The sequence below is a fragment of the Hesperophylax consimilis genome, chromosome 19, assembly GCF_061612785.1.
Source record: "Hesperophylax consimilis isolate HC1 chromosome 19, BYU_Hcon_1.0, whole genome shotgun sequence".
Classification (NCBI taxonomy): Eukaryota; Metazoa; Arthropoda; class Insecta; order Trichoptera; family Limnephilidae; genus Hesperophylax; species Hesperophylax consimilis.
Genome location: NC_142854.1, coordinates 488,894 through 512,160, shown reverse-complemented (window position 1 = coordinate 512,160; position 23,267 = coordinate 488,894). Strand labels below are relative to the sequence as shown.

Genomic DNA, 23,267 nt, shown 5'->3' with positions numbered 1-23,267 from the left:
TCTTTTGCGTCCCGTATACGCAATACTCGCCAGCTGCAAGATGCTGAGAAGAGTGTTCTTCTAAGCGTAATACGGATTATCCACAAAGCAAATATACCAGAGGACATGAAAAATATGTGGGTAATTTTTCGACAGGGAATTCTCTAGCTACCCCACGAGCTCGTACGACTCACCTCTAGTACGGCCCGGTAGGAAATCTCATTTCTAAAATCTGGCCCAGCTGCTGAAAAGGTTGGCCACCCATGATCTTAATTGTATCCGGAGACCAAAATTTCACCTACATTTATACTTCCAAATAATGCTCTTCTGTTATTCGACTAGAGTATTTAATTCACTTGATCGGGCGTCACCAACTTTTTCCACCATTAACTTCTTTATGTTAAAATAAATAAAAAAACTGTTGTTAAAATTAAATGTTAGTTTAATTCATATTGTGGAGTAAAAATTGGGAAGAACTTACAACTAAATAACTTTTTTAATTTTATAGGTATAAAAATATACACTTTTTTCTCTTATTTGATAATTCTTATCTCATATTCATAAAGATAGCACAAATACACACTGAGATAATTTATTAACACTTAACGCAAAATCAATTAAATTTCTCTTCCCCTTAATTCATCTAAAGCGATAAACACAAAGGGTTTACAAACTATTATAAAGTATTTATAATTAATAATAAATGCTGGAATGCTTTAAAAATAAGTGCGCTTATCCACCACAGATCATTTGGGATCATAATTCATTCCTTCAAGGTCTTCAGCACCGCAGTTTCCTGTCGGCGGCCATGAGCGCGGTGATGTGTTGCAGTTTACGCGCGCGGAGGCGGCCCCAGAGAAGGACATCGTATTGTGAGAGGGTTTGCGCAGCACAAATGGCAGCTCCTTCGGCCGCCAGCACGGTGGCACAGCCTACGCCGGATGGCATGGAGAGGCTGGACCAGATGTCCTGCGGAGATCAACACTCGGTTTAGTGGTGGTACAGGCAACAAGACAATGCTCTTGAGACATTCTCACAAATTAAATCATCACTTTTCAATCAAATGTTTTATTTGTTAACCACATAACGGAAATCATATCTAAAGGTTATCTAAAAATTTAACAATATTAACAGTCTTACTAAAATGCGGTGAAAATTTTATTCAATTGATAAACAACCGTGTATGTGAAAACCTTACTAATTGAAACGTAAAATAGAAACTGACATAATATAGTTCATGGAAAGATATATACATTGCTTTAAGGGGGTTGTTTAACTGTTGTGTAAACTTGAATTGAATTTTGGTATTTTGCCAAGGTATTTTAAGGACGAGTTGTTTCTCAGAATTTGAACATTTTTGGAGGAGGCCCACCACTTCCTCACCCTGTTTTGGGTACATATGGTACCCTTTCAGGGCTCTCGCAAGGATGCTAGTTTGTTTTGTTGATAAAACGAGTCTACATTTAAGATTTGCAAAACAAGACCTCCAAATGTCCATGCATACAATGTTATTCGCAGTATGCAAGTGCTGCGTATTAGTAACTTGTTAGTAAGATCTAATCTATTGTTAGTTAAATAAACCATATTTACATTGTAACAACAAAATAATAAGGAGATATAATAAGCAGCCACCTGCAAGATTGGTAAAATTAAGGAAGAAAAACATGTTTAAGAGTATGCCTCTTTGTATGGTGGGGGGGTATCGCCGTCCGCTCACAGGCTGTCCTAGGGAGAGAATGCAGGGCGTTGGATGGGCCTCACGGAACAGATGGGCGGACGGGGACGGATGGGCCTCACGGGACAACAAAAGGGACATTTGGAGGAGGCCCAACACTTCCCCGCCCTGTTTTAGGTACTTATGGTACCCCTTCAGAGCATTTACATTTAAAAATTTCAATACAAGACCTCCAAATGTCCATGCACACAGTGTTATTAGCAGAATGCAAGTGCTGCATATTAGTAACTTGTTAGTAAGATCTAATCTATTTTTAGGTTAAACAAATAATATTTACATTGTCATAAGAACATAAAAGAAATAATACACAGCCTCCTGAAAGAATGGAAATAATAACGAAGAAATTAATGAAATAAAAAGTATGCATCTGTGAAAACAACAAACATGACAGATGAGAATGTGGCAAATCCACGCGAGCGCGTCACGATCGGAAGACGAGGCGTTTGGCCACCTCGAGAGAGTCAGTTACTCCAGCCGCTTATAAAAAAAATTGCATAAAAAGCCCCCGAGGCACACTGCTTTCGAGTGTTCCTCGGTGGGCAGAAATATGTACACAAAAATAAAATGATTATTAACACATTGATAACATTTCAATGTTAACTTTTTCTTTTCAGTTCGTGAAACTGCATCATGCCGAGGTTCGGCATGATGCCATGAGGAATTTGAAAAAAAAAAAAATTGTCACCTTACAATACCAGACTAGAGTCAAGCTCAACAGGGTCTTCTTTCCCCGCTGATTCTCCCAAGCCCGTTCCCTTGGCAGTGGTTTCAAAAGGGTTTCACCTGATGTGGTGAATTGCCCTTCCACCATCTTCACCCGCTTCTCTCTGCCTGCAGCTACCGTAGACACCGTCAAACTCTTAGTGGGGTTGAGAATAAGCCCACGTTGCGCCAGGGCCTCCTTGAAGGCCTGGAGGGCCTCTTGTAGGCCCGATTTTTTTGTCGCCAGGAGACAAACATCGTCGGCAAAGGCTAAAGCATTAATGTTAATCCCGCCCAGTCTAAACCCGATGTGGGCGGGAATGCTTCGCAGTGCAATATCTATCACCAGATTGAAAAGTATGGGAGAAAGAGGATCACCTTGCCTAACCCCTCTTCGGATGGGCAGACCCCCCGAGCGCTGACCGTTCACCTCCAGCTCCGTCGACGCCCCCTCGTACAGCGAGCTGACATACCTCACGAATGAGGCAGGACAGCCCACGTGTGACACCGAGTCGAAGGCCTTTGCTACGTCGAGAACCGCCATATGCAGACTCTTTATTTGGGTCCTTGATGACCACAGGACTGTCTGCAGGATGTACGTATTCTCTGCTAGGCCATCGGCTCGGCGGAAAGCCCGCTGTCTCGGGTCAATTATATCAGCCCGCTCAAGGCGTCTGGCCAGGACCTTATGGAATTGCCTCAAAATTACGCTTTGAATCGTTATTGGTGGTTATTCCAGAGGTCGTGGACTTGGTTTTTCGGTCTTCGCTATGAACACCGTCCGAGCGGAGGTTAGGATTCTCGGTGGTATCTTTAAAATCAACAGTATGTTCAGGACGGACTAAGCGATGCAGGACGGGACCTTCCCCACTGCCGGGCCGTAATTCCGTCGGGGCCAGGGGCTGTAGAGACTGAAATCTTGCGTTGAAGGCTTCAGTTTCGGAGATTCTCGTGGTCATTAATGAACTTAGACTATCCCTGATTGGGGGAGGCTGCTGGACATCCCTGAAAGATAGGCTGGGCTCACCAAATATTGTGGCCCATGCCTCCAGGAAGGTATCCAGGTCTGGCCTACCACGAAAATCTCCATCGATCGGTTGCCCTTTTAAAATTTGCCTCGCAATAGAGCCCGGATTTCTGCGCCAATTGGCCTGAATCCGCCGGTAACTACGCCTACGCTCAATCCGTCTTGCTTTCGCGTTCATGCCCCTTAATGAACGATTAATATCTCCGCGTCTCCTCGCGGACTTAGCTCAGGAGGCGGGAAGATCTTGAGCCACTCCTCGAACTCCGACTCGATATCCTCCCCGCCTAAAGCCTTGGTAATTAGGCCTCTGAGCTTTTGGCTTTCAAAGCCCTCTTGTCCAGCCAGGTCCAGGTGGAGCCATACGCCGCTATGCTCTATATGTGTCATCTTGGTTGGGGCGACAACATCAACCGGGTCATCCGCCGAGGTCCGCTCCGAAAGGATGATCGCCAATTCCCTTTTATACATTGGGCTGTTACGTAGTCACCTTAGATCAGCACCAGTTCTTCCAAATCGGGGGAACCTCCGCGCCAACACCAGGTTGATGTTGCGCGTCCCTCCTGAATTTATGATCGATGCCTCAGCTTTGGCCCACGCGGCTAATTCGCTGTACTCAAAGCCCGTGACTGATGGTGGCGTGGGCACAATCGGTATGTTCGGGGCCTCTGGGGAAACATCAGGAGTAGGCATACGCGCAGCCGTTTCTGCTATAGCACGTAGTTCGGCTATTCGGCGCGTCACGCCCTCCTTATATTGATCGCTTCGACCGACCTCTCTAGGTCCGGTCGCGTCTTAGATAATTCAATATAGATGAATCCCGTGAAGCCCCGAAACACCAGTTGAGCTTCGGCATCGATCCAAATCCCAAGTTCTTTTTCTCCTAACCCAGTCTTAGTGGCAAATCGTCGTGGACAGAACGGACAAGCAAACTCCTGTGTCATCGTCGGTAAAACTGTGTGAGCCGGAGGGCGGAGGGGGGCGTCGGTGCGCCCCCCCCTCAGGCGGGTTCAAGCGCGAGGATGGGTCATTGGACCTCTCCCGTAATGGTCCGAGGCTGTTATTTATTCTATTCATGCTGGATTGATTGTGGGAGGTCATGTATGTAGTTGACACCACCCACACCCTCCCAAAGGAGCCTGGTCACAATAATTAAGGTCCACACTCATGGTTGTGCTCGGCTGTTGGCTCGGGTGTCCTTAAGGGACATCCCTAACCTTGAGGACCCCCTGTTCATGTTATTCAAGGTGCTCTTTTTTTTTATCACTGTGTAGCATTACAGCCGGAAAGTCAAAAAGATTGGGCGATGCAAAACCCAGAGAGCCCCCTCGGTTGATGTTAGCCGATCGATGGCGATTCAAAATTTTGAAACCGAGGGGTCGAGCCAAAGAGAAGTAAAGGCCGCAAGCTATGATCCACAAACAAAAATTTTTGAAAATTAATCAAATTCATAGATGCCCCCCTCATAATTTTCGATCGTGTTGACTTTCCATAGGCAAGTGCTAGTTTGACTCCCGGTACGCCTTCAGGATTGAAGAAGTGCTATTATTTTAACGTTCCGGCTAACAACCTTGACGGGAACCTTTGCCCTGGCTTGCAAGCCTGCCGCAGCATTGGCGTATGATAATGCCTCCTTGGGGAAGAGGATTGCAGTAGTAGACGGCGAGAATTGATTACAAGTCCCAGTTTCGTTGACAGGGCCGTTTGGGCGCTCATCATCTCATCGATAGTGGTACTTCTTGTAGCTAGTGTGTTCAACTATAACATTGATCGGGTGATATCTGACATTAGATCATCCAGAGTTGTGTTTAAGAGCCTTTTATCTGCCTTGTTTAACTCGTTTGTTCCGTCCATAAAAATGGTTCTAATTTTTAGACACTTTGCTAGGGCTGGTATCGCTTTCCATTCTTCATTTCCCGGGGAATCACTGTAGCGTACTCTATTTTCAATTTCTGCATTCGGGGTTGCAGAAGGGGAGATGGAAGCCATCTCCTGAGTGCCTTCGGAGACGTCCTCGCTGTCCGATTCATAGGGATGTGCTTTCTCATACTCTTTCTGAGATTTCCTTTTGGTTCTCTTCTTATTTTTCTTGGAAACTCCTGCTGCCGGCGACATTGGAGCTAAGAATTTCTTCTTGCAAACTAATCATTTTTTGAATAAGCACATTTTCCCGGTGGTAGATAGGGACAGATGGGAATCACTTTAATAATTGAAATAATAATAAATAAATATATATACGTATAAGAAAGGTATTGCGTGCGAGCACGCGCCTGCTGGGGGGGGAGCTCGTTTTCAACCTACCCCCACCCGCCGGCTCACACCACTCCTAAGGTTCCTAGTCCATGTAGAGGCGTGGGTGGTATCACAGTTGAATGCTCTGAAGTTCATAAATGAACCCCAGAGCACCCGAGTTGAGATACCCCTCATAGTTCCTCTATAAATACCAAGGGCTAATAGGTCCTTGACACTTCCGGCTTACCATACTCCACGCCAGGATATAGTAGCCGCGAATACCTCCACCTTAACGGGGTCACCATGAAATTTCGCGGCTACTGTTTCTTTTAAAGTCTCACCACCATACTTTTCAATCTTATTTTTATGGGAGCGTTCCAGGCCCAGGGATGCGGATACCACCTGCGCATCTAAAATAATAATCTGATCGCCCTTCTTGGCTGTGATATCAGGCTGCAGGTTTATGTCCCGGGCTTTATACCGAACTTCTCTCTTAACGTCCCAACTACGGTCCTTCAATGCCCCTCCCAGGTATGCGCACACGGCGTCGTGCCTTCTTATACGACCCCCGTGAGTTCTGGGGCAGTTCTGCACGACATGCGCCGCAGTTTCGGTTGTGTTGACACATCCGGCCCTGCAGCACATTCGTGCAGTCCAATCACTCCCCACGCTAATGTCCCTCACACGGCCGCGTGTGGTCCTCACGCGGGTCGGCAACGCGTTTACATGGACCTTGTGGTAGTTCCGGTAGTCAACTCCGGAGATGCCCTCCGAATTCGGTAATATCCAGTCTGTGGAATAAGGACACCCCCGACTCTCTGTTAGCTCTCTACCGTCATTACTATCATGCAAGGCCCTTGCGAAGTGCGCCTTTTTCTTCCTGGGAGTTTTTAACCCCCAGGACCCTGAATCTCCTCTGGCACCAGGCGAGCTGGTTCTGAATGAATTCAGTCCGCCAACACGCCTGGCCCAGGGGCAATCCTGACCTCTGGAGATTTCCTATTCTCGCCGCTCTTAGGACCGGGATTGAGTATGAGAAGCTCGGTATTCCCATCCCTCCCTCTTTGATAGGGCCGTGGAAGTACCCTAGCGGTGTGTCCGCGGGCAAATCCAACCACCGGCGAACGGTAGACCTTACCATCCGGTCTAGGCGCCTCAGCAGGTCAGAGGTGACACGCCCAAATACCAGCCCATGGGTAAAGGCTGGTAGCAGGTATGTCACCAGGATCCGTAATCTCTGCTGAGGTTTGAGAGGGCCCACTGTTATTCTCTCAAGTCGTTCGCCTAGAACTGTCTGTGTCTTCTCCGTGTCGGTGACTCCACCAAGACTATGCTGAAGTCCAAAATATCTCCATGTAGAGATAACGGATGACGAAGGCAAAAGGGTTCCACCTGATGTGGTGAATTGCCCCTCAACCATCTTCACCCGTTTCTCCCTCTCTGCAGCTACCGTAGACATCGTCAAGCTCTTGGTGGGGTTGAGAAAAAGCCCGCGTTGCGCCAGGGCTTCCTCGAAGGCCTGGAGGGCCTCTTGTAGGCCCGATCTCGTTGTTGCCAGGAGACAGACATCATCAGCAAAGGCTAAAGCATTGATATTGATCCCGCCCAGTCTAAACCCGATATGGGCGGGAATGCTTCGCAATGTGATGTCAATCACCAAATTGAACAGTATGGGGGAGAGAGGATCACCTTGCCTAACCCCCCTTCGGACAAGCAGACGCCTCGAGCGCTGACCGTTCACCTCCAGCTCCGTCGACGCGACCTCGTACAGCGAGCTGACATACCTCACGAATGAGGCAGGACAGCCCACGTGCACCAGGGCGGCCAATAGAGAGGAGTGTGACATCGAGTCGGAGACCTTAGCTACGTCTAAAATTGCCATATGCAGACTTTTGATTTGTCTCCTTGACGACCATAAGACCGTCTGCATTATGTACATATTCTCCGCCAGGCCGTCGGCACGGCGGAAAGCCCGCTGCCTCGAGTCAATTATGTGGGTGCGCTCGAGGCGTCTGGCCAGGACCTTGTGGAATTGTCTGAGAATAACACTTTGTACCGTAATCAGTTTATATTCCAGAGGTCGTGGACTTGGCCTCTCCGTCTTCGCTATAAACACTGTCCGAGCGGAGATCAGGATTCTCGGTGGTTTCTCTAATAGTAGCAGTAGGTTCAAAACAGCCTGAATGATGCAGGGCGGGACCTTCCCCCACTGCCGGGCCGTAATTCCGTCAGGGCCGGGGGCTGTAGAAACCCGGACTCTAGCGCTACAGGCTTCTGTCTCGGAGATCTTCATACTCATCAATGTTTTTAAACTCTCCCTTATTGGAGAAGGTTCATGGATGTCCCTGAATGGCAGGCTGGGCTCACCGAAAATTGGCGCACAGGCCTCCACGAAGGCATCCAAATCTGGCCTTTCATTATTATTGTTATCATTGTTTTGAAAATCTATGTCAATCAATGTCGGTTGGGCGCGGAGCGCGTCCAGGTGGAGCCATACGTCGCTACGCTCGTTGTCAGTCATGTCAGTCAGGGCTCCCACATCATCCAGGCCGTCCGCCGAGGTCCCTTCCTAAAGGATGGTTCTCTCTTGTACATTGGACTATTACGCAATCTCCTCAAGTCAGCGCCAGTTCTTCCGAATCGGGGAAACCTCCGCGCCAGATCCAGGTTGATGTTGGGCGTTCCTCCCGAATTATTGATCGATGTTTCGGCTCTGGCCCACGCAGCCAGTTCGCTATATTCAAAGCCGGTGATTGATGGCAGCGTGGGCACAATCGGTACGTTTTGGGCCTCAAGAGAAGTAGGCGTACGCGCGGCCGTTTCTGCTATGGCATATATTCGGCGCGTAACGTCTTCCTTGTTTGAGAATTCCTTCTCATACTTTTGACGGCTTCGACCGACCTCCCCAGGTCCGGTCGCGTTTTTGCTAATTCAATATTTATGAATACCGTAAAGCCCTGAACCACCAAGCGAGCTTCGGCATCGCTCCATATCCCCAGTTCTTCATCCGTAAAACGCTTCTGTCCACGACTAGTGCTGTACTATGCGCCTACGGGTGGCCTCGTCTCATATGGACTCCTAGCCCGGTCTTAGTCCCGAATCGCCGCGGACAGAGCGAACACGGGTACTCCTGGAATTACCACGGGTACTCCTCATTGGAATCTCCCGTAACGGTCCGAGGCTGGTTGTTCCTATTCATATTTGGTTGTGGGACATGCAGATGGTGGGCGCCACCCGCACCCCCGAGAGCCTGCGACATGATTTCATGTCCCCGCACTAGACCGCGCTCGGATATTGGCTCCGATGCGCAAAAAGGGCCACCTTCACCTTGGGGACACCTTGTTCAAGTTATTCAAGGCGGCTGTTTATTGGACTGTGTGCCAATCCACAGCAGAGGTTGCGTCTAGGACTAGAATTCGATGAATATTTTAAACTATAATTTTGAATCCGAAAAGGGCAATAGTTAACTCCGGGGCGTTAATGTTGAGAAGTTAATAAAAAGAAAATAATAAAGTAATAGATATTATGCATAAAAAGAAATTGCGTTCCAGCATGCGCCCCCTGGGGGGGGGGGGGGGCTCGTTATCAACCGACCCCGACCAGCCGACTCACTCCACTCTTTAGGTTACTTCTCACTGTGGAGGATCGAGTGGTATCATGATTGAACGCTCTGATATTCATAAACGAACCCCAGACCACCCAAGTTGTGATACCTCTCATTGTCCCCTGATGGATGCCAAGTGCCAAAAGGTCCTTAGCTCTCCCCGAGTGCCATACACCTCTCCAAGATATCGTTGCGGCGTATAGGTCTACGTTATTTGGATCTCCTTGCTATTTTGCTGCAACTAAGTTTTTCAAATTCTCTCCCTCATACTTGCAATCTTGTTCTTATGCACTCTGTCCAGGGCCAGGGATTCGGACATAACCTGCGCATCGACAATTATTGTTTTGTCGCCCTTCTTTGCCGTAATATCGGGCTGTAGGTTGATGTCCTGGGCTTTAAACCTCACTCTTCTCACTTCCCATCCTCGGTCCTTAAGAGATGGTCCTTTTACCTCCCAGGTAGGCGCATTCTGCGTCGTGCCTTTTAACCCTACCTCCGTGAGTTCTGGGGCAGCTCTGCACGACATGTGCCGCCGTTTCGGTCATGTTAACACAACCGGCCCGGCAGCCCATTCGTGCAGTCCAATTGCTCCCCACGCTATCGTCCCTTACTCTGCGAGTTCCTAACCATCATTGCTACCATGTAAGGCCTGTGTAAAATGCATCTTAACTTCCTGGGAGTTTTTGACCCTCAATGTTCGCTGGCACCAGCTGAGCAGGTTTTGAATAAATTTAGTCCACCAACACAACTGGCCTAGCGGCAACCCCGATCTCTGGAGGTTGCCTATTCTGGCCGCTCTCAAGACCGGTATTGAGTAAGAAAAGCTGGGTATCCCCATCCCTCCCTCTTTAATGGGGCTGTGGAAGTACCCTAGCGGTGTATCCGCGGGCAAGTCCAACCACCGGCGAACAGTAGACCTTACCGGTCGGTCTAGTCGCGTCAACAGGTCAGAAGTTACGCGCTCAAATACCAGCCCATAAGTAAAGGCTTGTAGCAGGTACGTAACTAGAATCCGTAACCTCTGCTGAGGTCTCAGAGGGCCCACTGTCTGTCCCGGTGACTCCACCGAATCCAAATTGGAGTCCCAGATATCTCCAGGTAGAGTACGGATGCCGACGGCAGCAATGTTCCACCTGATGTGGTGAATTGCCCCGCCACCGACTTCACCCGCTTCTCTCTACCCGCAGCCACCGTGGATACCGTCAGGCTTTTGGTGGGGTTTAGAAAAAGCCCACGTTGCGCCAGGGCCTCCTCGAAGGCCTGGAGGGCCTCTTGTAGGCCTGATTTCGTAGTTACTAGTAATCAGTCTGAACCGAATGTGTGCGGGAATGCATCTCAGTGCTATGTATTACAAGATTAAAAAGTATGAGGGAGAGCGGATCACTTTGTCTGACATTCGACGGTAATTGCGCCTACGCTCCAACCGTTTCTGCTATCGCTCGTAATTCGGCTATACGGCGGGTTACGCTGTCCTTGTATTGAGGCTTCCTCCTAAAACTTCCGATTGCGTCGCCCGTCCTCTCTAGGTCCGGTCGCGCCTTGGCTAATTCAATATTGATGTTGCTCCTGAAGCCCGGGGGCTACCATGCGGGCCTGCACATCAATCCAAATCCCCAGTTATTCATTGGTATATCTTTTCTTCGCTCTGTCCACAGCCAGAGCTGCGTTATGTGCCTCATATGGTTGGGCACGTCTCATATGGGCCCCAAGCCCGGTCTTAGTTGAAAAACCAATTCCATCTGAATATTTTAGAGTTAATATTAATGGCTATATTTATTTTTTTTTTCGTTTTTTATTAGAAACCACCTTAATTAGTGAATTAAGTTTCTTTCGGGGCGGGTGCATGTATTATTTTGATCTTGATATATTGAATCGATTATATACCATGAGTGCCACCTGTGAACAGTGTCCTGTATTGCTGCAGGTTGAAGTTGACAAAGTCAATGTATGTAACACTTTTTCATATAAAAGATTAGGTTCCTCTAAAAACGCTCTCTTGCTCCAGAACAATCAAGGTTTTACCTTTCCTAAAGAGCAGGAACTGGCCTGTATCTAGTGTATTTTACCTGTAAAAAGTGTCTATTCATGGTTTACATGTGAATAAAGTGATTCAGATTGTCTCTCAAAAATAACAGTGTTTAATTTAAAAGGACCCTACCAATTTATATCAGGTAATTTTATTTCTACCCTCGATTGTTCTACGGATTCTAATGCACCTTTGGCCGTTGCCATTATCGAATAATATTGATTTTCAAATGATTCTCTCAAAGTAGTAATTTCATTTTTATCTGTTTTATTAAGTTTGTTATTGCCGTCATGCTTATCACCTTTGTCACTATGATCATCCTGGTTATCTTTTTAATTTTTCCCTGATATAATTCCATAAACTGGCCGACACTCAGCTCGTTCCTTCATCAGTTGAATATTCACTTGTGGACGACATGTGTTTATAGGAAACCGCCACGAGACATAAGTGAGAAGGAATTTGCAAAGGGGACCGCGTAAGATTTATGTATCAAGCGACTGTCAGGTCGGGTAAGGAGTCGGCCCTACCGGGATGTGCGTTGGGACTATAGAAGTTGGTTTAGTAAGTCTTATTTTCGCCAGATGCCACTATACAGATATTATTACACTAAGAAAGGGGGGGGGGGGGGGGAAATGTTTGTGAGTGATATGTGTGATGTGATGTTTATTACACACTTTAAGTTGCAAGTAAAGGTCACAATAATGATTTGTACACTGATCTAAAAACACTGAGTATAAATTGTCCAGATGGAAGTTTCTAGATGGTTCTAGAAACTTCGATTGTTAGAAAGACGTGGCGGTCAATGGCCAGCCAAGATGGCGGGCTTCTGCCCTCCACACTAATGACCAAAAAAACTTAGTTTTAAGTTTAAAAGCACTTATACTTGACCCATTTGGGTGGGGGTTTTGTAAAGGGAGAGGATAGAACACAATACACACGTTGGTAAAAGTTATTTAACCGGGAATAGACAGACAAAGTCAGAAAGTTGATTTTTCACGTCACCACGTGGTGGTACACACAAGCGTTAACATGAAAACAGGCTATAGCCCGTTTCTGTGATGGAAAGCACACTCTTTTATAACAGACACACTATAATGTTATTGTAAAAGCTAAACTTAAAGAAAATTAAGGATTATTAATTTCTCCAAGAAAGAAAATTGGTGTTAGATTTTTACACCGGAGCGAGGTTTTTGCGACTGTTCTCACCGGGAGCAAGAACTGAACTGTCAAAAGTATTTGAACAATTCATCAAATGTCAAAGTTGATTTTCAAGTTCTGTAAAGGTTCTATTCAAGTTCTGTCAAATGATATAATAAATAAATACAAAAGATTATTGCTGTGGCAGTTCAGTTATGAATAAAAAGAAAAAAAACTCTATTATTTTTACTATTCCTATGTAAGAGGAACTAAAAAGGACATTAACCTTTTGAACGCGTTAATTTGCTCCGTTTTATCTATACCCGTACGCGGTACATATTTTCAAATACCTATGCACGCAATTAAATGTCAAATTATAGCATTCTGGCATTATTTATTGGACTATATAGACAGAACAGATTATTCTCCACAATATGAAAACAAATCCTCGTGTTTCAACACTCTTAGATGTTTATAAAAACAAAAACATAAAATTTCATACAAAGACGTACCGTATCTTTTGAATGTGGTCCCGCCATTCACTCGCCGTGTGTGTACTTAGGCCACTGCGTTGATAGACATAAGTGGGACACCATGATCACTTATCATTTTTAGTTCTGAAAACTTTTTCTCAAACTCTTTTCTAAACTCAACACTTAAAAATAACACATAAATTTTATATCACTTAATAAATATTGTTTTTTAAGCACTTTAGAGGAATCTCTGTCTGTCACATTTTTTTGGAACTATGGTAAACTTTAAAACAGGGTTCGATACATAAAGACACACCACATTCTTTACATACGTATCTCGTTAACTGCATTTTTTTATTTTTCAATCGGCATACACGACATCGTCTACGCGGTTTTTTTATTTTGCCAGTTGATGGAATCAATTCGGCCATATGCTTAGCGGCATATTTAGGCAAAACCCGAAACGGGTTGAGGTGGGCTGATGTATTAGGCTCTGGTATTTGAGAAATCTCTGGTTTATATTTCTCAACTAGTTGCATAATAACCGCCAATTGAAAATCTGCTAGAGATTTTTTTATACCTGTCACTTGGGTGTACAAAATAAATGAATTCAATAAATATAGATCAAGTATGTGAAAAAATACTTTTTTATACCATTTTATGGTCTTCCTCATACAGGATAAACTGCTCAGCATCATGTCGCTTTTGTCAACAGCTCCCATAGATTTATTGTAATCAATGACACAGGCAGGCTTGCGAATGGGTTGTTTAGTTTGGTGATTTATTTTACTGGTTTCCTTAAATGAGTTATCGTGCAAGGTAGTTAGCATATGTACATCCCTTTTATCACACCATTTTAATGCTAAAAGGGGACCGCGGCTTTTTGACTCAAATTCGCCTTTTTTCAGTTTAATAAATTTTGGCATTTCCTTCCGGTTCTTTTTTACCGTCCCACAGGCATTTGTTTTTTTCGAATGCAAAAAATTGAATAAATTTGGACTTGAGTACCAATTGTCACACCATAAATTGTGCCCTTTGCCAAAATAATCAGTTAGGAGTGTAGTAACAACAGCGCCGGTTATTCCCAAGTTTTGTTCATCTGTAATTTCCGTGCCTTCTCCGCAGTAAATTATGAAATCTAGAATGTATCCAGTTTTCACATCACACAAAACAAACATTTTGATTCCAAAGCGATGTCGTTTTGATGGAATATATTGCTTAAAAATTAGCCTACCCTTGAAAACAATGATACTTTCATCTATACATAGGTCTTCATAAGGTATCACAGACTCCTTAAATAGTGTTCGGGTGTGATTTAAAACTAACCTTATTTTATAAAGACGATCTATAGGAAGCGAATTTGAGTCACAGAAATGTAAATTTTGCAACAACAATTGATATCGGTCTCTACTCATGATCTGGCCAAAAATAGGGGAACTTAGAAATATATTTGTACTCCAATACTCTTCAATAGTCAAATGTTCGTTTCTTGTCATAAGCATGGTTATTGCAAAAAATAGATACATTTCTTCAATACTTGTGTCCTTCCACTTATGAATTCGTGACTTCGCACCAAATTCCTTTGAAATGAGAAGAAAAGTATGGTAGTCGTTTGTTTCTCGAACAATTTCATTCATAATCGAGCGATTTAAAAAATGTTCAAAAAAATCACTTTCTGTTGAATTTTCGTTAAATTGTACAGAAACGCCGGATTGAAAATCATCAAATTCGTGTACTATTGGAATATGAGGTCCAGACACCCAGGAGTGTAGCACTTCTTCACTTACAGACTCATTCGCTTGAGTTTCTGTATCTGAAAGTTCCGAAGGTTCAAATTCATCTTCGGACATTTCATAATCAGAATCCAAAACGTTCAATATATTTTCAATTTCATCATCTTCCAAACTATGGGCCATTTTTTATCCGAAAAATCAAATGAATTAAAAAACTAAAAACTTGTGAACGTTTCCTAATAAATTTTGAAATAGTATATAAAACACGAAAATAACACGCACTTTAGTAATATATAACTAATATATAACAAAATATATTTAAATTAATAAAGTATATAGTAAAGTCAATAACTCAGTTTTGTAACACAGTAAAATGTTAAAAAATACGCGCAATCGGCACAATATGGTCACTCGTGGATACAGTAAAATTGAATTTGCTAGACGAAACACAAGAAATCAAAAAAAAAATGATTTCTGAAGTGAACAAATTAATTTGAATTTTTCGTAATAATTCAATATTACAGCAGAACACAGAATGTTATCGGCGCAGATTCCACAGATCAACTCGGCGCGCGCAAGCGCAGATAACATACTAGTACTAACGCCATCCGTTGACAAAATTGTGAACTAAAGCACTCAAAGGCGCGAAGAGGCGCACTTGATTATGGATCTTTTTTTATGAAATACAATTTTATTTTTGAGAAATACTTGTAGATGTCAGCATCGTGATAGTTCTACGAATATCCAAGCGAGCAAGAAATACATTAATGACGAAAGAGCGCTGGAATATCGGCCGTCAAAGTTTCCGTATCAACTGTTGATACGGCCGCGTGTGAGTATAGACTTTTTGCCGTAACAACAGTTGATACGGCCGCGTGCAAAAGATTAATGATTAAATAGTCACAGTGCCGTCCAACTCTACAATGCTGTCATACTAGAACACGTGTCTGTCTGTTTGTGCGCTTAGTTCTTCTACACTACGCAACGGATTTTGAAAGGGTTTTCACTATCATTTAGAGATTTTCTTCCGGAAGGTTTATAGAAAAGTGTAGCAACGCCGGGTACACATCAGCTGGTAATATTATAAGTTTATATGGTAGAGCAAACAACGACAGTGGAGTACAGTCCATAGAGGCTGAAAACCTGTGTCTACCACAAGTCAAATTTCCATAAAAAGTTTCCATTCTTTGTTCAATGAAATAGGTAAGAAACTTGTCCGCTCATTTTATGAATTGGCCTCGACAATCAGCGGAAAATGACAATTTTCAGATATGCATTCAATACACAATTCATTCCCGGGCGTAGCGGGCACAGCGATGAGCACCTCCAGCTATGTCATGCACATAGTTAACATGTTACCTGCACCAGGGCAGAACTGGGTGGTGGGCAGTTAATGACGGGGCAGGAGGCGTTGGCCGCAAGCACAGGGCCCAGCCCGTTGGAGCGCCCCGCCACGGCGATGATCACCAGCGGGCCCCCGCGCCCCTCCAGCTCTGCTAGCGCCGCCAGGGTGGCCTCCGTGCCCTTGTGGGCCGACGTCACGCGCAGCTCCGAGTTCAGGCCCAGTTCGCGGCAATCTGAAACAACGAGGTAATGGAGTGAAGTGGGAGATGTACTGACGGTTCTCTGCATGTCGCTGGTAAAGCTCGTGAGCACGTCCACAGTCATCCATTTCAAATTTGAATTCTGCTATCTTGGACACAAGAGGAATCTGCTATTTTACAAGAGATGGACTCTAATCAAAATCTAATCCAAACGGGACTCAAATTATTATTTATTTATTTATATATATATATATACGCCTAAAAAGGCTTTTACATAGAAGTGATACATGATGCAGTACAATAAGAGAATATGTATTATACAGGAGATATTGACAGAAAATAGATGTAATCCATTTTAAAGAAGGTAAAAAATACACAATTGTAAAATTGTGATTACAAATTACAAGTATAATGAGAAAATATTAAAAAATATGAAGCAATGTTAGTAAAACGTAAGAGTAACATAAAGTAAAAAAGAAATTATAACAACACTACATATAAAACAAATCATTAAAACTGATTTACCAAAGCTACTCTAATTTGTAGGATTCAACAAAGTGTTGGTGTAGATTATGCTTAATTCTATATATGGAGTCAATAAATAAATCAATAACACCCCCATACTTGTTGCCCAGATCATGCATCCTATTGATCAGTGAGTGTGTCTGATAGTTGGTCGAGTATGTATTGCAGAAGAATGTTATATTTTGTCTTGTATTCCTAGTCGGCACATTTAGTTTAATAGTGGCAAGGATGGCAGGACTATCAATTAAGTTGTTAATGACTCTGTGTAACACAACCAGGTCTGAAATAATTCTCCTGTCAGACAGTGTTATTAGATGCAATCGATTCATCAAACTGACATAATTAATGTAATCAATAGGAATTCCGAGCTTAAAATTTACGTACTTGAGAAATTTGTGCTGAACTCTTTCTATATTATTGGAGTGAACTTTATATAAAGGGGACCAAATAGGTGAATTATACTCCAATTGACTTCTGACTAATGAAATATAGAGGATTCTCATACAATCTATGGACTTAAAATCGGTTAAAGTTCTGCAAAGGAAGCCAAGCATCTTTAAAGCCTTATTAGTTATAGATGTGTGCAATGAATGACAAGTTTTCATCGAATATTACACCCAAGTCACGAATATGTGATACTGGTATTAATTTAATATTATTTAATGTATATTCATGTAATATATTATAACGAGTTTTAGAAAATCGTATTACTTGACATTTCTGAATGTTCAAAAATAAAGCATTTTGTTCACACCATTGATGAAGTTGTTCTAAATTACTCTGTAAAATTTGACAATCGTATACATTTCGTATTCTTTTATATATTTTATAAGCAATAACACTGGTCAACACATTTTTTGTCCCTTTAACGAAAGTAGCCAAATCTGACAGGAAATTTCACGCTGATTTCAGATATGTGATTAGTTTTTTTCTATCACGTCAGGTTTTTATGGGTTTTAAGTTTTACCAAAATGTATATTAATTCATATTTATTCGTGAGTTATCATTGATTTTTTGACCATCCATTCCACTTGGTCATGCTGCAAACATGAAAGAGAACTACATTAAGGACATCAAATCTTGGCTTAAGGAAATATCGGAAGAAGAACTAGCTAATATATTTAACCTGTTGAATGTGGGACGAAATTTCGGAAACGGCGCGAAAATTACCTCGATGTGTTCTGCTCAAATATCTTAATGAAAACTAAGTATTTGCTTTTTTTTCGATTGTTTTCTGTTTACCAGATAATGTAGCTAATTATTCATATATAGTTCATGATTATATCGTAAGACGTTTTCCCAGAATAGCTAACTTTATCTGAAAAATTAATAAAAAATTCCCCCGTTCGGGAAACAATTGTCAAAAAAATTATGTATATGAATATAAACGGATTTTATTATTTCTACACAAACCTGAATAAATAGCCTATATGAAAAAAAACAAACCAAAAGTGTTTTCAAAGAAATAATGGCATTTACGTTGTTTTGAAAATGTAAAATATTTTAGGCTTTTCAAAAAAAAAATGTCAAGCCAAGCGTGCACTTTAGAATTTTTTTGTGTCGTATTGTATAAAGTTATGAAAGCAATTCTTTCAGTTTTTGGTAGTTCATACTATTGTTGTTACTAATAATATTTTTTTATACTAGAAACCTGTAAATAAATAATGCTAAAAATATATTTATGCACTATGATGTAAATTTTCGCTGTCACTTTACTAACCTGGTTTTTGACACAATTATATTGCGAAATATTATAAAAATTACATCAAAATAAACTAGATAGAATTACCTTTCTAATGGAACCTCACACCTATTATTTCGATAATGAATTTATATCCAAAACAATGCTAATATATACAATATTTACCTCAGACAGTTGACCAACTTCAATACATCGATATCCAAAATGGCCGCCATTTTTGTATACAGATATTTATCGAAATACAGAGTGGTGCAAAGAATCATGATTCAATGAGAATAAAAATAAATTTTAGTGATATTTTTTTTCATAATATTTATTTCAATTTTATATCACATAAAATGCATTTTTTCAATTTCAAGTAACTGGGTGGTTCAATAAAAATAAAAGTCGGAGATTTATGTTTCATCATATTTATTTCAATTTTATATTACATGAAATACATTTTTTTATTCAAGTGCTGTGGGGTTCAATAAAAAAATGTTTAGTAAAAAAAGTTTTTTTTCATCGTATTTATTTCAGTTCCTCTTATGTTATGTTCTCTTATGTTCCTCTTATGTGGCCGATTTGAAACCTGAAACAGTAAACATTTATTGTTACACTAATTTCTTTCAATTCTGGAAAAGATGAAGCGTACAATCAACCTAATATAACTACTACTAATACAAAACATACCGTCATGGCGATCGATGCGGTGTCTTTGGTGGTTCTGCCCCCTGTATCATGTTGTATTGTGGTCTCCATTCTGCAAAGCGATAGAAGCAATCAGACATATACTTGTATTTATATAATTTTAAAAAAGATATTTATAATTGCATACTGTTTTTTTTATCATATATAAAAAAAATCTTATAATTTTTTTTAGCACATCCTGTACACCTGATCTAATTTTGTGATATTTATTACGATTTTTCATAAAACAATAAATAACAAAAAAAATATTTCCGTAAATAAAACAATAGTTTTACATTTTCTAGTACACCCTGCAGTGGTTGTTTCTTTTGTATGGAGATTGCAATATTCACATATCACTACAGGTGGCGACACTAGTCATTTTTCAAAGCTTTCGTAAAATTCCGTAAACACATACATTCAAACAAATTGGAAATCTTGATTGTATTGGTGTCAATTGCTGAGATGCAAAACTTATTTTTTTATAATATTTTAACTAAATATTGACTAAACAATGATTTTGAAACACAATGCCAATAGTTTTCCCTACATAATGACATATGAATCTCTACAAATAATATAATATTACGATGTCAATACTGATAAACAAAAACGAACTTTTTATAAGCAAGTTTTTTTTGACATTTTCGGCCAGTAATTCATTTTTCATAAAATAAACACTAAATATTGACAAAACAAAAGCTTTTATATATTCTCTCAAATGGTTTTTCTACACAATAACATGTAAATCATTCCAAATAATGTAATATATGACATAAATAACTTGATTCAAACACAATAAATTTTCAGAGCGAAAACACTTCCAGTTTTTGACAGGAATTTTACGTATTTGTCTTTTGCAAAAATGAATTATATTTATGAAAAACACATGACTTGTTCAATGAACTATGCATAAAATCATGTTTACTTACGTTTCTTTGGGAAATTCGTCGTATAATACAGTCTTTACTGTAGCAGTCCGTCCACCAGCGAACGTTGAAAAAGATGCACAAAAAAGATGTCAACGGCTTTTCATAGAGAAGTCAATTTGAAAGCTACCAAAGAGGCTACACTAATAAAATAAAAGGTATCTTCTAGACTGATATTAGCGCAAGCGATTTTGACCTTGTTCTTCATACAATTTCTCTATAGATAAGGGTTAAAATAGCACTTTAAAAAAAAAAACCAAGCAAAAATATTTCTCGGATGCCGGCGTCCGACTCACAGTCGAGAGGAGTCCGACTCACATCATCTTAGTTGCTGTAAACGTACACTAACATATATAGTCCCCCTCAGCACAGGATCTCCTAGTGAGGAGGACTTCAATGATCTGTTTTAATTTTATATATATATTTTATTTCATGTGCCATACAAAAATGTACCTAATTATTTAAAAAAGTAACTAAATAAAAAAAAATAAAAAAACTATGACAACAAGCTGCTGTTAACAAAAAATAAATATGTAAAATACGAATGGAAAATATGTGGTGATCTAAAAATAATAGGGCTCCTACTAGGACTGCAAGCGGGATACACAAAGTATTGTTGTTTTCTGTGCGAGTGGGACAGCAGAGACAGGAAAGACCAAGGACTGGCCTACTAGAAAGCACCTCAAACCTGGCACGAAGAATGTTCAACATGCTCCCTTAGTAAAATCTAAACATATCTTACTTACACCCTTACACGTTAAATTGGGTTTGATGAAAATTTTTGTAAAAGGCTTGTCTAAGGATGTAAATGGCATGATTTACTTAAAGCAAAAGTTTCCTAAGTTCAGCGAGGCAAAAATTAAAGAAGGAATATTCTCGGGACCACAAATAAGGGAGGTCTTGACTGATCCGAATTTTATAACAGTGTTGAGACCAGTCGAGTTAGCCGCTTGGTCAGCCTTCAAGAATGTTGTCGAGAACTTTCTTGGAACTCATAAAAGTGAAGACCATATCAGCATTGTGTCTGAAATTTTCATGGCCTATAAAAATATGGGATGTAACACGTCACTAAAAATACACTTCCTTCACTCTCATTTGAATTTTTTCCCCGAAAATATGGGAGATGTCAGTGGGGAGCACGGCGAACGATTTCACCAGGACATTGCGGCTATGGAAAAGTGATACCAAGGAAAGTGGAGTCCATCTATGCAAGCAGACTATTGCTGGACCCTGCAGAGAGACTCTCAAGATACTCACAGGCGCAAATCAGGAGCAAAAAAAAATTAAATTGAATTAGTTTTGAAATTTTGTTAAGTAAGTACCCGTCATACTATGGAAGAATTATGTAAAAAAAACTTTGTTAAATAATAAAAAAACCTGACCTATCAAATTTTTTTTTTGATTCATTTCGTGTTTATGGATACTAAATACATATAAAAAAATTAGCTATGCTTAAGGGACTGCACTTAAAAAAATAAATGTCGACCAGTGTAATTAGTCGCCTGAAATATCCATACAAATTGAAGATATCTCCAGAGTAAAAATAAATGCCGCCGACGGAAATTGAACCCGCACGTTCTGATGTCCGGTCAGGTGCTCTGGACTACTGAGATACGTCAGCTTATTCCAACACGTCAAATAATTCAATTTGTACTAGTACTTCAATCAACAATTAGTGCCACATCTTGGACCACATGTAGCGCCCCGGCAATATTGTCTTCAACAATTAAATATTACAATTGGAGTTTTACTCATTAAGTTATTCCAAAAATTAAATCCATTTACTATTGACCAATCAAATTAACGGCGCTTTCCCTCGTTTTAAGTCAGTTAAACAAACTACCTCTGAAGAAGAAACAGTTAAGCTGAAAAACCAAAACCAAGTCTCCAAGTGAAAATTACTCACTCCCTGAAACTCTCTCTGCAGGGCAATTGTGTCCAGCCCCTAATGTGAATTCAGTATTTGTATAAACGCCGCCACTCGTCTCGTACAATAAACATACACTATACAAATGTATTATAATCGATATACGACACAACTATGGTAGGCAAATTGGGACCAATGTGTGGGGTGTCGTTGGGTTGATGGTATAAAGAGGCAAGATATACTCACAGCTCTGTATCTTCTGGCAGTGTTCCATGTCGCTGGGAGAGCCCATGAGCACGGCCACGGTGTGCGGGCGCGCGGGCGTGAGGTGCTCCAGCTGCTCCACCACCCACTGGAAGTTGCGCTTCACGGTGTCCAGGTCCGAGGAGGTCACCGAGGTCAGGTTGCGGTACACCTGCTTGTCCACCATGAGGCGCTTGTCACCCGAGGGCCAGAGGCGCCACGAGTCCGAGTCGATGACATCAGCCACCAAGATGTTACCTACCACATGTATCAGTTTAATATGTATCATTATGACATAAGATATAAGAGCTTTCTATCGCAACAGACTAGCTCTACGGGCCGCTCTTCTCGAGTAATATAGGTATTGTTTTTGCTCTTTATTTCAGTCCCTTCATTTTCCTACTAGAGATGTCATGGGGTTGTGCGTATACCCGTGGCGATCATAACTGCCACAATTTTTACTGACAAAAATTAACTTTAAAACTAATAATGCTCTGGGAGCGATTTTACACATTTTTAAACACTACCAGACTGCTCAATCTCTCCTTTCAGACTGACCTGGAACTGTGGCAAAGTGGTGAAGATACGGGCCCAGAACTTACCCTCTAGATCCACACCAAACTCGATCTTCATGTCGATGAGTGCGCAGTCCCTCTGGGCCCAGGCACGCTCCAATATCTCAAACACCAATACGCTCATGCGCCCCATCAGGTCAACCTCATCCTCACCTGCAACAACACATACTTTAATAAAAACACACAGACAGAATGCTGCAGCCTGGTGCATAATGGTTGTTATATCCTAAACTGCATAGGAATTATACAGTTTCAGATGAACTTACGGACGATAAACTGTAAATTTAACAACAATGATGTTTGATGGAATTGTGTGAAATTAAATGTAGGATACAAACAAAGAATGGGAGGAAAAGGATAACCAAATCACTGACCACAGAAGCATCTCCGAAGGAGTTGGAGCACACAAAACAATCGCAATACAATTTTATCAGTAATTAAAGCCCTTTGTCTCACAAAGCTACGAAAGTATCCGATACTGATTAAATGCACAGCGCGTACATGTTGTTACTGAAATTACGAGATCCATATTGCCACTATTCTATTCTCGACTACCATAATACGGGCG

At 41.5% G+C, this 23,267-nt stretch overlaps 1 protein-coding gene across 1 annotated transcript in view; it reads right to left on the bottom strand.

The window, feature by feature from the left end:
* Positions 1-421: 421 nt before the first annotated feature.
* The window catches only part of Paics (PAICS bifunctional enzyme), a 29,661-nt gene continuing 6,815 nt past the window's right edge, over positions 422-23,267 (bottom strand). The window contains exons 5-8 of the mRNA XM_089643341.1: positions 22,727-22,852; positions 22,128-22,382; positions 16,005-16,222; positions 422-948 (exon numbers count right to left, since the gene is read on the bottom strand). Of these exons, the coding sequence (XP_089499467.1) occupies positions 760-948; positions 16,005-16,222; positions 22,128-22,382; positions 22,727-22,852 (788 nt within the window). The 3' untranslated portion in view covers positions 422-759. The remainder of the gene's footprint in view (positions 949-16,004; positions 16,223-22,127; positions 22,383-22,726; positions 22,853-23,267) is intronic.